Source organism: Diceros bicornis, chromosome 18 (assembly GCF_020826845.1).
Source record: "Diceros bicornis minor isolate mBicDic1 chromosome 18, mDicBic1.mat.cur, whole genome shotgun sequence".
In the NCBI taxonomy this organism is placed as follows: domain Eukaryota; kingdom Metazoa; phylum Chordata; class Mammalia; order Perissodactyla; family Rhinocerotidae; genus Diceros; species Diceros bicornis.
In genome coordinates, this window is record NC_080757.1 from 10,000,001 (window position 1) to 10,016,529 (window position 16,529).

Sequence of the window (16,529 nt, forward strand, 5' to 3'; positions counted from 1 at the left end):
AACACTTTTGCTGATGGCAAAAGGAATATTCTCTATGTACTACTCATCAGTTACTCTGAATGTCACCTTTGAAAATGGCAGCTGCTGAAGCATGTAATAGAATGGACATGTCAATTCAACCAATCTCATATGAGTCTGAATGGTAACTCAATAAGTCTCTGTACATTCTGTGTATACAGGCTCCTAGTCTCCCAAGATACATTAAATGGCAAAAGCAAGAAATAAAACTGTACTTAAATATGATCCCAAAATTTGTGTGAAACAAGGTGTGCACAAATACAAAGAAGCACACACAATAGAAAAACATTCAGTGTTAACAGTAGTTGACTTTAAGCGGTAAGATTGCAGATGCTTTTTATCTCCTTCTTTATTCTTTTCTGTTTTTAAGTTTTCTACGGGAACACGTATTACTGCTATAATCAAAAAATTAACTTTCCTTAAAAACCTTTAACTTTTTAAAATCTCAATTTATTAAGCCTCTCTTGTCTTAAATGTAGCCATCATTTATTTCATTGTTTCCTTTGTGTGAGCCGCCTAGGAAAACAGTTCCTTCTGTTTCACACAGTGCTAGATTTAACCAAGTTTTAAACTGGAATTACTGCTTAAACCTTAGCAACCCCTGCTTCATCAGCAAACCCTCTTAAGTTGATAATCTACCACAGGTTCAAAAAGAAAAGACATTACAAACCTTTTGGTGAAGGAAAACTGTTCTCTGTTCCTTTGCCAACAGGAGTAGCTGGCAAAGAAAGTGAGGCTTGGACAGCAGAATCCATCTTTTCACAGTCTAGAGTTGGAGAACTGGGAGCCGACTTTCTGGTTACTTCCTGTTGTCTTTCCCGAACTGCTAGTTCTTGTCTTAAATCTGTAAAATGTTGCAAAGGTAGTAATACTCACTACAGGAAGCAAATACAACAAGCAGTCACATCTGAAATGCCATAGAGATATTCTTCCTAAATTACTATTTCTCAAAAATAAATTTCCTATTTAACAATTTTTATTTCTAGGGGAATAAAAATGACAACCCTACTGTCTAAATGATCTTTTAGAATTTAAAAATGCTTTAACCAAAAAAAAAGCTATAACCTGAGGGAAGTTATCTATGCCCATATGCAAAAAAGAAATAGGGCAGAGTCCAAAGTAGAACTCACAGTGAACCTATATGACACAAAAATAAATATTCTTTACCAACTCATTTGCTTTTATTTTCAAATGATGTACTATGGGGGTTTTTGCAAAATCAATGAAGTGCATTTTTCTAATTTTAAATGCGTTGGTATTTTTTATAAATAATCACTATGAAATATTTTGTTTTAGAAAGGAAATAGAATAGTTGCAAATTTTTTTGTTTTCAAATATTGAATTTTTAAGACAAAATTAATGTTTTCTTTTCCAGTTATGCAACTGACCTACAGAATACTTCCTTATGTTAAAAAAGGATACAAAGTTATCCCACTTCTGGGTATATATCCAAAAAAATTCAAAGCAGGATCTCGAACAGATATTTGCATACTGAAGTTCCCGGCAGCATTATTCACAATAGCCAAGAGGTGGAAGCAACCCAAATGTCCATCCATGGATAAATGAATAAAGAAAATACGGTACATACATACCATGAATATTATTCAGCCTTAAAAAGGAAGGAAATTCTGACACATGCTACAACACAGATGAACCTTGAGGATATTATGCTAACTGAAATAAGCCAGTCACAAAAAGACAAATACTGTATGATTTCACTTATATGAGGTATCTAAAGTAGTCACACTCATAGCAACAATCAAGTAGAACTGCCGTTGCCAGGGGCTGGGGGAAGGGGGAAATGGGGAGTTGATGTTCAATGGGTATAGCTTCAATTTTGCAAGATGAAAAAGTTCTAGCAATCTATTGCACAACAATGTGAATATAATTAAACACTACTGTACACTTAAAAATGGTTAAGATGGTAAATTTTGTCATGTGTTTTTTGGCCATAATTATAAATAAATAGGATACAGTTACTATTTTATACATTTTATAAATTATGAGAAGTTCTTCAGATAAATAATCCCCCCTAAAAAAAGGAAAAGGCATGAAAAAAAAAATTTTTTAAGAGCCAAAAACAATGGACAAAAAGTTTCACAACCAGTAATCAAAGAACTACAAATTAAAAAACAATGAGATACCAATTTTCAACTTTCAAATGGATTTTTAAATAATTTTTAAATCTATTTTTATTATTCACAATGCTAGTAAACAGTGTGAGAAGGACACTCTCAATTACCACCAGAGGGAGTGTAAAGGTATCAAATTTAGCAGTGTCTACTATGATCATTAAAAACATCTATATCCTTTGCCACTGCTAAGAATCTATTCTAAAGACATCATCTAAGATACTCCTAAATATTATGTATGAGGATCCTATTCACAGCACTATTTATGGCAAAAAATTAACCACCAATAATAAAGGACTCATCAAATAAAATATATATAATAGAATATTATACATTTTTAAAAATCTGTTTTAAAAGATTTTTAAAATGCCATTGATTATATTTATTAAGGAGCAAAAAAAATATATATGTATACATAGTGTGGTCCCAATTATATAAAGGAAAAAAATATATAGGTATGTTTATGTATAGTCATAGGAAAGACTGGAAAGAAACACACCAAACTGTTAGCGGGTTCTCTCAAGATAAAGGGATTGGCAGTGATTTTTATTTTCGGCCTTATTCTATTCTGCATTCTACCACACATAAAAAAAAGAGGGAGGGAAGGAGAATTTTAAAGGAAAATATATATTCACTATATGTATAGAGCAATATGTACACATATGTAATATTATTTGCATAACAAAAAATTATTTATGTAGAAGCAAAAAGGAAAAAATCCAAACAAACCAAGCAATATATGCACAGTGGTAGTGGTTAAGGCTTTGGAAAACAGACTAGGGTTTGAATCCCAACTGACAAGCTAAAAGACCTTGGACAAAACTCAAATTCTCTGTGCCTCAGTTTTCTGACCTATAAAATGGGGATAATAACATCTGCCTCCTACAGTTGATGATGTGGAATTAACTAAGTTAACAGATTAAAAGTACTTAGCATATAAAAGTATATAAATGTATAGCTTTAAAAAGCTGATCCTGAAGCTAGCTTAGAATTCTGGCTTAGGGTCAGTAAGGTAATGGATAAATATTCTTTAAGTTATTTTACCTCTTGCTTCATCCTTTAACCTCTGTACAGAGACCAACAAAGATTCCTTTTCATCAAGTTCACTTTCTAAAAAGGCATTTCGTTCAATGGCCTGATTTAGCCTTTGTTCAAAGTCTTCCAATGAAACTATTGTTGCCCTAAAAAAAAAAAATTAGAATCCATGAATTAAATAAATAATGTGCAAATAGTTAATACAAAAGGAAGCTGTGAGTCTCTCCTCATGTCATTTCCTGACCTAGAAAGCCTGGCCCAGGTGAAAGAGAATGCTCTTACCCCCTCTGGTGACATTTAGCGTGTCTACTATTATTCGGGGCCATTCAATATATTCTTTTCTTTTAAATTCCCTCTAAATTCCTTAAGTTCCTTAACGGAAGGCAACTTATTATACAATTTATATCTCCCATTGGATTTTAAATACAATACAATCAAGTTTACACATTTTCAGGAATAAAACTTTTCAATAGTTTCAGAGTATGTAAGAATTAACCAAGAATTTGTTTAAAACACAAAGTCCCAGGTCTCACTCCATTTACTTTCTTCCTATCAACGCTTTTCTTCTTCCTGCATTTCTCATCTTACTTATTCAACAAACATTAACTTGTACCCACTATGTGCCCCCTACCCACGATGTGCTCTCTGCTACAGAAATAAAATTTCCTAACCTCAAGTTAGAACTCTTTTTTTTTTTTTTTTTTTGTGAGGACGATCGCCATGAGCTAACATCCACGCCAATCCTCCTCTTTTTTCGCTGAGGAGGACTGGCCCTGAGCTAACATCCGTGCCCATCTTCCTCTACTTTATATGGGACCCCGCCACAGCACGGACTGACAAGTGGTGCATGGGTGGGCGCCTGGGATCCGAACCGGGCCACCAGCAGCGGAGTGCGTGCACTTAACCACTACGCCACGGGGCTGGCCCCCTCAGGTTAGAACTCTTAATGCCATGCCCAATTTTATCAAGTTCTGTCAACTGTTAAAATGTCTCTCAATTCCATTTGCTCTCCTCCAACCTTCTGCCCCTGGCTTAATTCTTCATCCACCACTTGGATTACTCCCAAATGGTCTTCACATCTCCTCCTCCCTACTTCTAAGTTCCTCAGTACAATCTTCTCAAATCATAATCTGATATTACTCCTTTGTTTTAAAAAATCCTTAAAGAGCCCTCCATTGCCTATAGAATGACTTTCAAACATAGCACACAGGGTTCTTCACAACCTGGTCCCAACCACCTTCCAGTCTCATCTTGTTCAGCCATACTGTCTCTATACACTTCAATCAAAGTGAAATATTAATACCTCACACACTTTCCTGCCTCTCCGCCTTTACATCTCTCTCTTCACCTCTGTTAACTTCTATTCCTCTGTGCAGACTCAGCTTCCCCAATTACCCCAGGGTACTTTGGCTGCTCCCTTCTCTATGCCCTGGAGCAGCTTGTACACACTTTTACTAGAGTATTTATCATACGAAATGTCCATATCTGTCACGCCCAAGGGCAGTGGCAAGCTTATCTTTCAATTCTCAACTCCAGCATCACATCAGGCATTTAAGAGTCACTCAAATATCAAGGAAAGAAATACCAGACATTAATTGTAAATTAATAGGAATTAAGTTTGGAATGGTTAAGGAACAACTAATTATAGATATATGAAAGCTTGGCACAATAATAGCAAGCTACTATAGGCTGGTTCGCAAAATTGTAATGAAAGCAGTATTTTGAGAAAATTTATTGATCAGTATTAACACATAAGAAAATGAAAAGGCGTAAAAATTTAAAGACAGATCAGTGAGGAAATAACTGCTGAATTCAGGTCTAAGATGTGAGGACCTACAAAAAGTATGATAGTATTGAGAACATGGAGGGAAAGACTGAGGAAGGAATGAGACGTTTTAAAGGAAAACCAACAGGACAAACAATGCTACATGAAAGAAGAAGAAACAATGGAAAGAAAAGCTTGGAAGAGCACTATCTGGGGAAATAAGGATTTTTGGTTGGTTTCATGTGTTGAGTTACAGATGACACAAAATACCAAAAGGAAACGTTCTGGGACTAAGGACTAAGGCTAAGATCTAGGCGATAGGTTGAGCCTAAAGACATAGATTCTCATCACTGATTGCCAACTCTGCTTATTCTAACAAAATGCACATCCTTTATTTACCTTTTTGCTCGCTCCAGGTCATCGTTGGCCTGCTCCAGCTCTCTCACATACTTATGCAACTGCTCCTTAATGGCCCGAGTCTGACTTAAATCATCTTCTAATACTGAGACCTGCTTGTAGCTCTGTGCATACTGATGTTCTAGTTTCTCCTGAGGGCATGGGTATAGGAAGGAAAGTATGTGTCAGTAATATAGTTTTCTTTAATAAAGGATACAACCCAAGTTAAATGGGAGGGAAAAGCCAAGGAATTCACCCACAATCTGAGTTGATGGTATCCCCTCTCTTTTTTACAATATTTAGAAACAATGACACATCCACTCCAAGTGCCTTAATTCATACAAAATTTAAATAGTCAATTGTTCTCCTTTCAGAAAAAAATCTAATAATGATCTCTCTGAAAAGAAGTAAAATAATGAAACCATTGCCTCAAAAACCCCAAACATGGTAGGGACCTCTGGGTTCTCAGGCTGAACGCAGCCCAGGGTAAGCATAAACAAGTAGACCAACAGAGTTCAAATTCCCTACCCCTTCCCTGCCCATCCCCACCTTCCCCAAATCCACTCACTCCCCAGACACGGAAATACTCCAAGTATTTGGCTAAGGCAGGTGATGAAGAGCAGCAAAAAGAGTTAATCCTTACTCCTGAAAATTCCTTTTTAGAAGGGAATTTTTAAACCCAAACTAAACTCCAAAACTAAAGGGACTATGAACAATAATGAAATAAATGTGTGTTACACACAAATATAATTTTAAAGTACCAAAGAATAAGGCAGTCTATCAAAATAAATAATCAGGCACTTTTGAAAATTATAGGAACTACAATATACTATTATAGCTAAGAACATTACAGCTAGAAAACTGACAGCTACAGAGTTTCTAAGTGAACTAGTAAACACTAAACCACTTTTCCCTTGGTTCTGTGAAAGAAAACAGTTTGTCAAAAATTCACATTGAGCGTTTTTATATTTTTTTGTTGCCTGCTGCTCTTAAGCTCCACCTGAAAAAATATATTTCTCATTTTAATAAGACCCAGCGCATTACACACCCGCCTCTGTTGTCACAATTACCTTTAATGCTTCCACTTCGTATTTCAGTCTTTGGTTATCAGCTTGCAAGTCTCTATTTCTCTGTTCAGCCTGTACTAACTGCGCCTCCAACTCTGCTTCTAATTCTCTGCTTCCTTCCTGGAATTCCACTAGCTCATCCCGAGCTTCCTGGAAGCTAATCAGAAACGAAGTGGGAAAGATAAGTTACAATAGGAACCACAAGGATCATCTTGAAGATGATTATACATCAATTCAATAATTTTTGCCTGAATGTTATGCTATCATAAAATATACTAAACGATAAAGACAATCTGTTTTGCATCTCTTACTCTATATTCAGGGTTCAATGAAAATGAGTGATAAGCCCCAAAAGGACTCCCATTTTATACAGTCACCCCTAGATCTTTCTTATATATTAATAAAGAAGCGTGTATTCTTATACTATAAATTAGTTTAATATTTAGATAAGTGTTTTTCAATATACTTGGTTTCCTTTGTAATTCTATTATTTAATTTTATGCATTTTTTTTTTTGAGGAAGATCAGCCCTGAGCTAACATCCATGCCAAGCCTCCTGTTTTTTTTTTTTTTGCTGAGGAAGACTGGCCCTGGGCTAACATCTGTGCTTATCTTCCTCCACTTTATATGGGACACCACCACAGCATGGCCTGACAAGCGGTACATCTGTGCACGCCCGGGATCTGAACCCGGGCTGCCAGCAGCGGAGCACATGCACTTAACCACTACGCCACGGGCCCCGCCCCCATTTTATGCATTTTAAATGGTATTCTGAGAAGGGGTCTATAGGCTTCCCCAGCCTGTTAAGGCATCTACGGCACAAAAAAGATTAAGAACCCCTGCCACAAACACACACTTTCTCTATCCATTGGCACAATATAATAACTGGCTTCAGCAATAACAATAAATAGCAATAAAAGGTTTGATAAGGCTTAGTAAACTCTGTTAACCAAAGTAGAAAAATGTATATACATTTTAGAAAGATTTCGTTTTAAAAAGAAATTTAAGACAAGTTTTAGTGCTTAAAATATTATTACCTAAAAGTTTTCCCAACTAATTAAAATAACTGAGATTTTATAAAATGCTCTATTCCCCTAATGCTCTTCTCGCGCCCTTGAAGCTCTGCTGGCTCCAGACACTGATAACGCCTGCCTGAAGAGAACTAAAGTCTGCTATACGGAGCTCTACACAGCTTATCAGAACCTCCAAAAGACCAAAATGACGAGGCAGAATCAGTGCACACACAGCAGACCAAGGATGGCCAAGTGTGGTAATAAGCATAAAAGGAGGTAAACTACCACAAACAACACTAAGTTTTCTTGCTATTTCAATAATTTGAGTAATATAAAGATTTATGGCATTTTTATACTATTGAAAGACAAGCAATGTTATGACTATTTCTAGAACCCCAATCTTAAATCTGAAACTCTAAACTTAGCTTTATGCTAAAAAAAAAAAAAAAAGCACAAGCTAGAGATGGTGTATTCCAAATGCCCTCCCCTATTTTTAGGATGCTTTTCAGCACTACCTTTGTTTATACTTCAAAGAAAGTTCCTTCCAATAAGCCGTTTCCTCCTTTAAACTTGAAAAATCTGGTATATCTTCACCATCCATGATCAAGAAAGCCTGTGAAATATTAAAGACAAAGATAAATTAATAGAGAACACCGGAATTTAAGTAAAAGTATAAAATCTGAGACAACACTAAATCTGCAGCATTTTGGAGGGAGTTAAACATGAAAGATTCTAAGAGTAGTTAACTATTATAATTCAGACACATAAATCACTTCCCTGTCCCACTCTCAGGGAACACCAATACTGTGGATAAGGTCACGACAGGAGAGGAGATCCAAAGTCCTTTGGTATGAAGCCACACGAAGCACTTTCAGTTGAAGCGCTAAGTTCTGGGTGAACTGGCCCCACGGAATCACCCTGCACACAAGGCTCCAGCAGTTGGTTTACAGCCAACTGGTCTTCTGGGAATCAGGTGACAGAAACAAGCTTATTGTCAGAGCTGCTGCTACTGCAGGTTCTTCTCCGTTATACAATTGCTTCAAAACACCTGCTTGAAACATTCTATGCCAGGTGACCCTACTAGGAGATCAGGCACCACATTCTCAGTAATTTACTATTATTACATTTCTAAAAAATTCCTGTTAATTATCTTTTAAATCCAAAGCCTCCTCCATAAGTGCACTAAACCCCCAACTTCAAGGTTCTTGCATCCTGGTTCTTCTCCCAAAGTGTTCAGAGAGGGGGAAAAAGTATTTGTTTAGTTAAGCTTGCATTTGGACTGATTACCCAAAACTTCCAATGCTTGTCAGGCCAGATGGACTACCAGAGACACTGGGCTCACTCTAGCTTCATGCCTAGAGCGTTTCAGTCTAACCTCCCACAACCCCCTCCCCCAATTTTATAGTCCAGCAATACTGTTCAAAATCGTCTTAACACACCATTCTGTTTCAGGTCTGGATGTTTCCTCTACCCAGAATGGCTCTCCCTTCCTTATGCACTTGGAAAGCTCCTATTTATCCTTTAAAACCCAGCTGTCATCTTTCCAGAAAGCCTTTCCTGCCCTCACCCAGCTAGCACTAAAATCTCCTGCACTCTTGGCTACCTCTATACCCCACACATGCTTTCATGAATATACCTGCCACATAGTAATGCATTTGCTTACACTTCTGTGTCCCCTATTAGGCTGTGTATTATCTTATTTCTACCCCAGCACAATGACTACCCAATAGCAGATACTCAATAATATTTACTAAACTAAACCAAAATTGATTCAACCTAATCCACACTGGCAGCAAGAACTCAAGACCAGCTTTAAAAGTAAATTAATAAAAACTTGAAGTTGTAGAGAACTTGGAGTTTACCTAGCACAATCTACTCATAAAGGGTTAGCAAAAATGCACACACAAGAATACAGAACTCCAATCTCAGGGTGGGTATTACCAAAGAGGTACAAGAGTGGTTTCTAGTTGACTAAAATTAAAATGTAACTTTATACACTTAGTTTAATTCCTTTTAGGCCTACTGCAATTTTTTCTGTTTTATTCAAGTCTTTCCTGACCACACCATCTATTATTACTTTCAACGTCTGTTAGTCAAGCTTCCAAATATCTTAAACTACCAATGAACCTAAAAGTTCTGTGAAAAGAGATGGATCCTTGACACACTTCGCATCTCTTCATGACACCAAGCATAACACCTTGCTCAAAGAAAGCACGTACTGCTTGCAAGTACTGAGCACCTACTATGTGTCAGACACTGTTAAGTACAGGATAAATGTTTAGTGCACCAAACGCACCCTCCTCTAATCTGATTACCCTACACTGGCACACTTTTGTCTGTACTATTCTACTCTTAGAGATACCCTTATAGCATGACAGCACATTAAAATGTAAACCCCACAGAGTTGGGAGTCCTGTTGAGACTGGGTTCTAGGGTTCCAATTCTGCCATTAAATTCCTCAAGCAATCTGTTTAATCTCCTAAAGTCTCAGTTTTTTCATCTAAAGAGGGTTTGGACTAGATGACTTATGTTTCTTCAAGTATGTATACTGATTAGTAAATAATACTGATTAATTTTATAATCCTATCCCTTCATCAAAGTTCCCAATTCTCATTCCATTTTCACAGATGCAGAAATAATCTTATTTGGGCCGGCCCTGTGGCTTAGCGGTTAAGTGCGCACGCTCTGCTGCTGGCGGCCCGGGGTTCGGATCCCGGGCGTGCACCGACGCACCGCTTCTCCAGCCATGCTGAGGCCGTGTCCCACATACAGCAACTAAGAAGGATGTGCAGCTATGACATACAACTATCTACTGGGGCTTTGGGGAAAAAATAAATAAATAAAAATTATTAAAAAAAAAGAAAGAATCTTATTTGTAAGTGTGATTTAATTTGTAGTAAGGGTGTGAATGAGGATGAGGCTAATTCAGCAGCAAGAGGTATTCGTATTTCAAAAGAATATCCAAGCACTTAAAGGCATCACACCACGTGCTGTCAATAACTCCTGAGAGTTACTGCCTGAGTCTCCTTGAGGGGAGGGACATACTTGACATTAACAACCCAGATGAAGATATAATTACAGGACATATGAGAGAAGCATCCAGGGGTGAGGCAACAATCACTCTGTCCCTTGAATGCTCTACATAAGGTCTTTGCAAAAAATGCCCCCGAAATTGTTGATTACATTTGAAATCTATGAACTCATGGGCACTGGTCCTCAAATTTGGATAGATGCATTTGCCATTTGAACACTGGCAACCACATATCAATGTGCAGCTCAAATATTCAATTTCTGATACACAATCCAATAAATTATGGTTTTGCAAAATGTTATGAAGATGAGAGAGTCACAGCAAACAAAATTCTCCTGCTACTTATTCCATCTTAAACAAGAAACATTTGAAGAGAAATGCAAGGTTAAGTCTCTCTCTCCAGCTAGTTCCTTGAGGGCAAGACCTGTGTCTTATTTATAAATCCTTTCTGCCATCACCAGAACATGGAACACAGCAGAAATTCAACAAATATTTGAATCAACTTATAATCTTCCTTTCATTATTCTCCCTTTACTTTCAAAATACCACTTTCTTTTTTATTAATATCTGAATTCCTATCTCACGAATGGAGTAAGCAAAAAGACTCGTGGGTAGTTTATTTGTATGTCACAATGCACCACCATGTATTAAATCAGGATTATAAAACCCATCGTTCTCGGCTAGGCAAAATTATCAGTCTGATGCATGCCAAGCCATATTCACAGTCATTCATAAAGCTCAGTACAGGCTCCCCATCGAAGATTAGGGAGCTGATGGGACTTATTAGGTAGAACCTTCAAGATACACTGCACACATGCTACCTAAAATCATCACTGTCCAGCCCTTCAGTCTTAAATATGAATGGACAACCAAGAACCACCAGACAAATGAGAAAACCTAGTAGCACGAATAAGAAAATCCTAAGACCTCCTGAACTGAGAGGAAACAGATAATTCAGGAAATGAGAAAACTCAGGAGGATTACCTCACACACACTTCCTGCGACTGTTACAAAACAAGAAAAAAACAAGACCTGGACAGCACAGCGTGCAGGAAATAGTGGATCCCACCCAGCATTGCAAAGAAGAGATGTCCCAGGATGAAGCCTAGTCCATCGGGCCCAGAGACTAACTCAGCCAGATGGACGGCTCCAGGAAAAACGAGGAATCTCATATAACAGAGAGCATGACCAGCAAGCCGGATAAATGTGAGGATGTGGTGAAAGCCCATCACTGTTGCATCAATAAGACAAAAAGCAAGTGGAAACTCCAGAGAAATCAAAACACAACACAAGAAATTCCTGACTCTTATATAAAACATTTTTTTAATTAAAAATATCAAGTCTAAAATTTTTAATTTACTGATTCTATATTATTGTATGCAATTAAGTTTCATATTTTTATAGCCATCAGTGAATTTCCTATTTTTGGTCATAAGTTTCCTGTGTTGCTCCCTTGTAAGGTTCTAGGATTTGGTGAACAAGTTTGTATTCTTTTTACGCCCCTTCTAATTTTGTAGACTTTGATGATAATCTCTCTCAGCCTTGGTCTTCTCAAAGTGAACATTTCTTGTCTTTTTAGCTTATAGTCACTTGGCAGCCATCTCGGTCCCTTAAACATTTTCGTTGTCATGGTTTGGACCTTCTCTAGATTACAGATATGCCTTTCTGGAGTTGAGTAACTGGTGCTTCTTCAGTATTTCAACATTTTATTCACAAGTAGGATACTTTTTAAGTTTTCAGTACTATTCCTGTTACTACACAGCAATTGATATTGGTGACTGTGTGGTCCATAGGCCAGAGCCCTTATGGAAGTTCATAATGACTAGGAGATGCCTTCCCTGGCATCCAATTTATTTGAATGTATTTTAATGTGGAGTCAATCCTTCTACAAATAGGGTTAGGGTTGTTTTTATCTGTAAATGTTATCATTCACACGCCTAGTGTGAAACTTTTCTGTGAGGCTGTTTTTTGTTGTTGTTATTGACCTATTTATACAGTATCAGAAGACCTATGAGCAGTTATTACTTGGAAGAGCCTTAGCTAAGTAGTGTTCCCTGAGGAATCTCACTGTTTACACCTCTGGGTGTACTATAAAGTTCCATGTGTCCCTGATTTTTGGTTCTTGAATAGGGTCATATTCTTAATGCAACTACCAATTTTTCCATCAGTGTCCCCTGGTGACTCAGGTTTTAAATAGCCTTTTGTGTGAAACTTCTTGAGAATCTAGTTCTATTTCTTGTATCCTCCTTGTTCAACTACTTAGTTCAGTGTCAAATAATTCTAGCAAAATTATTTTAATATGTGTTTTTATTTTACACATGCTTCTCTATTTTCTTGATGAATCTTATGTGAACTGAATGCTGACTGCAATTTTTCTAATTTACAGGCTACTTCTACAACTTGCTCATTGGCCCTTCAAACAATATTATAATCTGTCAGAAACCTATTACTAAAATGACCATCATCTTTTCCAGAACAAAGCAATTAAAAATATTTAACCAGGGAACAAGTGGTAGGAGCAGCATGGCACAGTGGTTGAGAGCCCAGACCCTGGAGCCAAACTGCCTAGGTTTGAATCAGACTCCTCTACTCACTAGTTGGGTGACCTTGGGCAAGTTACTCAACCACTCAGTGCCCCATTTCCTCATCAGTAAAATGGAGCTAATAATTAAAATAGGGTTGTTACGAAGATTAAGTGAGTTAATATTTGTAAAGTACTTAGTACAGAGCCTGGCATATAGTAAAGACAGCATAAATTTCATTAAATGATAAAAAACTGGTAGTTCAGTCATGGACCTTTGAAGTATTACCACAAAATAAATGTGCTTCAGAATTTATAATATATAAATGAATCCTTAAAATTAATCACTTCTGGAAGCTATATGCATATTCCAGTGATAGCACCATTACTGAAAACATTTCTAAAATTTCTTTTGGTGTAGTCTTGAAGAGCCCGATTAAAAACTAAACAAAAAGTTCTTTCTTTGTGGTCACACCTCATTTTTACTGCTTCCTAATTGGTATTATCAAGCTTTATCATTCTAATTTTATTCATCAGACTTATCCTTTCCAAAAATCAGATTTTTTACAAATTTTCTACCACTGCAGATATCCAAAAGACCTTTTCATGGGCTGTAAAGACAGTCTGTTCAGTTTGCTTCAAGTTACAGTGGGAGGATGTGTTCACTGTGTTATCTGAAACTATGTAACTGGAGATATTAAGGCTATAGAAAGTTAGCCAATACAGAAAACCATACTGCTAAAAAAAATGCTTTAATGATACATCTACAATCTTCTGAAGCTGAAATGAAGGCAGATAATTAGGTACTCTCCCCTGCTACCCAAATCTTCCCTCCATACCACGTCTCATATGGATGGAGTGTGCATCTCAAAAGTGTGCTGACTTTTACATGGGCTATTATCATACTGTATAGGACTGCCAGTTATCTAGCAACTGACAAATCCACTTATTTGGGTATAAAACAGCCTGTCCAAAATGCTGTATTTACAAAGAAACTACTCTTTGTGCAATGGTAAGAAAATCCATTTTATATGATATTGCTTCTTGTTAATAGTTGTAGAATGGACTAATGAGATTAAAAGAGTTCTCTTGGAACTCACTGTAGGTAATACATACCTTTTTACCAAAATTCTTCTACTTCTCCCAAAGGTGATATTTACAGAATTTTTAACTTTTCAAAGCCCATCATAAATATGGTCTCCCTTTTTGTCCTGACTGTCAAACTTCTTTTTCTACCTTATGAAGTGCTCAGTAACTTATGTCAGAAGTAATTTTAAGCTTTAGTAACCAAATATATCTCCACATGGTTTAAAATGAGAAGAAAAATAAGTTTTACAGATGTCATGAAAGCAAGATGTACGTTTTTACTGAGGTTTCTACTTATCTTAAGTGTTCCTTATCCAACTTCAACTTATTTAATTTAAAAAGTCAAAACAGAACTAAAAAAGAACAGTTTCTTAAGATTTAGCAATTTCTATCTGGGCTACGTCAACCTCTAACCAGGGCTATCCAAAGGTTTTCTTTGTTCTTTATGACCTCTAATTTTAAATAATAATTTTGATAAAAATCCACAAGAGAGATCTGGACTCAGTTCTCCTTTACTTCTCTTCAACCCAAGACTTAATGCTGCATTTTATCCCACCAACTTCATGATTTAGCTAAGCCATGACCCTATTTCATAAGTGGATTAAGAGCAACACAATATATCAGACAAAATAATTAGCCAGCAACCCGTGAACAAGTTTCAGAGTAGGATTTTTCTTTTAACTGAGTAGCAATTCTTATCCTAAGTAAGTCCGATCAAAAATATTTGAATAAATCTTCTACTAGGCTTCTGGTATATTTTTGGCAAGTCAGATTTTCTGTTTTGCTTTCTAGCTGAGACGAGTATAAAAATCCCACAAAGAGAAACCATAACTTTGAGCCCAGAGACGTAAATTCTGATCCAAGCGAATCCACTCACCAGTTGGCAGAATCCACAGTATAAATCACTTAATACTCCCCACCCCAGCCGGGCTCAACTTCCCCATCCGTCAAATGGCGATAACAGAATCAGGCACAACCACAGGATGATGAGGTTCAAAAGAGATAGCAAGAATGTTCTGAAATGTGTGAAGGCGCTACAGAAACGGAAGGTAATAATCAGTAAAGAACTCTCGCTTTCTTGACAAAACTTAAAGGGTTACTTGGTTGCTTACCAGCAAAAAAAGAGGAGAGCACAAGCAACCCGAACCCGTCTGGTGACACTTTTCTGAACTCCAAAACGGACGACTAGCAGTTCGGGGCGGGGAGTCACGGGAATGCCGTCGGAGCCCAACGTGGGCTGCTTCCGCTCTCGCCCGCCACAGCAGAGAAGCGACGAGAGCTCAAAATCCAACCTGGCTCCAAACCACCCTCCCGGCTGAAGGGCTGGGGGGAGGAGGCGGAGGGCTGGGCGCGCCGCTGCCACCTCCAACTGAGCCACTCCTTGCGCCACCAGAGCCCCGGCCCACGGTGCCACGTCCCGGCCTCCGTCCCGGTCGTCCCTCACTCCACCCCCGGACGCGGCACATCCTCCGGAGGCGGACCGGCTCGCCCCCTTCCAGGTGGTGGGCCACCCCTGGGACCGGGGCGTGGAGGGGGCAGTTAGAGCGGTTGGAACAGTTGCCCCCGGACTGGCCGCCCAGAACCTTGCCCCGGCCCGGCCCAGCCCGGCGGGGCCTCAGACACAGCCCCCGGGCCCGGCAGGCTCCCGGGGACAGGCCTCGGCGCCACCGGCCCGGCCCGGTCCCTCGGGAGCGGCCCCGCACTGCAGGCTCACCTCCAATGTGTCAAAAGCGCATGTTCGCCGCCGTTCGACCGACGTCTCCGCTCCGCTGGCCTGGCCAGGCCCGCCCAGCCGCTCAGCTCCGCTCCCTTCGGCAGCCCCGAGCTCCACTCCGCGCACCTCCGCGCCCAGCTCCTCCCCGACACGTCAAGGGCTGCCTGGGTGTCCGAGGCCATTCTGTGACGCACGGGGGCGGGGTTCCGAGCATGCGCGCGAGCGCGCGGGCGGCCAGGGCGGGGCTGTGGCGAGGATGGCGTCACAGGGGGCCGGGTCGGCCCGGCGCGCTGACGTCAGGCTGGCGGCCGCCTCTGCGCAGGCGCCCCCGGACCTCGAGAAGTGGGGGCGTTCGGTTTTCGAGGTTCCCAAAAACTCTCTGCTGTTCCGGACAATGGCACCACGCTGGATGAGACTCTGCCTCCCGGTTTTTCAGCCACCAAGGTCTTTCAGGTGTCTGTTTCAGTGTTCCCGTTTATAAAATGAATGTCGGCTCAGATTTCACCTCGAGTCTAACCTCAACCACCCTACGAAATACCAGGGGTGTTCTAGTGCCCTTCATCCCTCTCTCTCAGAAAGACCGTTTTACGGCACTTAGACTAGCTGGAAATTTTATACTTGTTTTTGTCTTCCTCCAGCAGAATGTAAGTTCCATGAGAGCTAGAACCTCCTTTGCCTTTCTTGTCCAACAGATAGCTTGCTTGGTTCTGGACACAAAATGAGAACTCAAATATTTGTTGAATGAATGAAAG

At 39.1% G+C, this 16,529-nt stretch overlaps 1 protein-coding gene across 4 annotated transcripts in view; it reads right to left on the minus strand.

Annotated features, from left to right (window-relative positions):
* NDEL1 (nudE neurodevelopment protein 1 like 1) overlaps positions 1–15,940 on the minus strand; it is a 37,143-nt gene extending 21,203 nt beyond the window's left edge. For 2 of the 4 annotated variants that reach the window (XM_058559738.1, XM_058559737.1), the window contains exons 1-6: positions 15,778–15,940; positions 7,941–8,038; positions 6,417–6,570; positions 5,350–5,498; positions 3,195–3,331; positions 689–862 (exon numbers count right to left, since the gene is read on the minus strand). In XM_058559738.1, coding sequence (XP_058415721.1) covers positions 689–862; positions 3,195–3,331; positions 5,350–5,498; positions 6,417–6,570; positions 7,941–8,026 — 700 coding nt within the window. In that variant the 5' untranslated portion in view covers positions 8,027–8,038; positions 15,778–15,940. The remainder of the gene's footprint in view (positions 1–688; positions 863–3,194; positions 3,332–5,349; positions 5,499–6,416; positions 6,571–7,940; positions 8,039–15,777) is intronic. The other 2 variants (XM_058559740.1, XM_058559741.1) reach the window with 1 other exon arrangement.
* Positions 15,941–16,529: the final 589 nt, after the last annotated feature.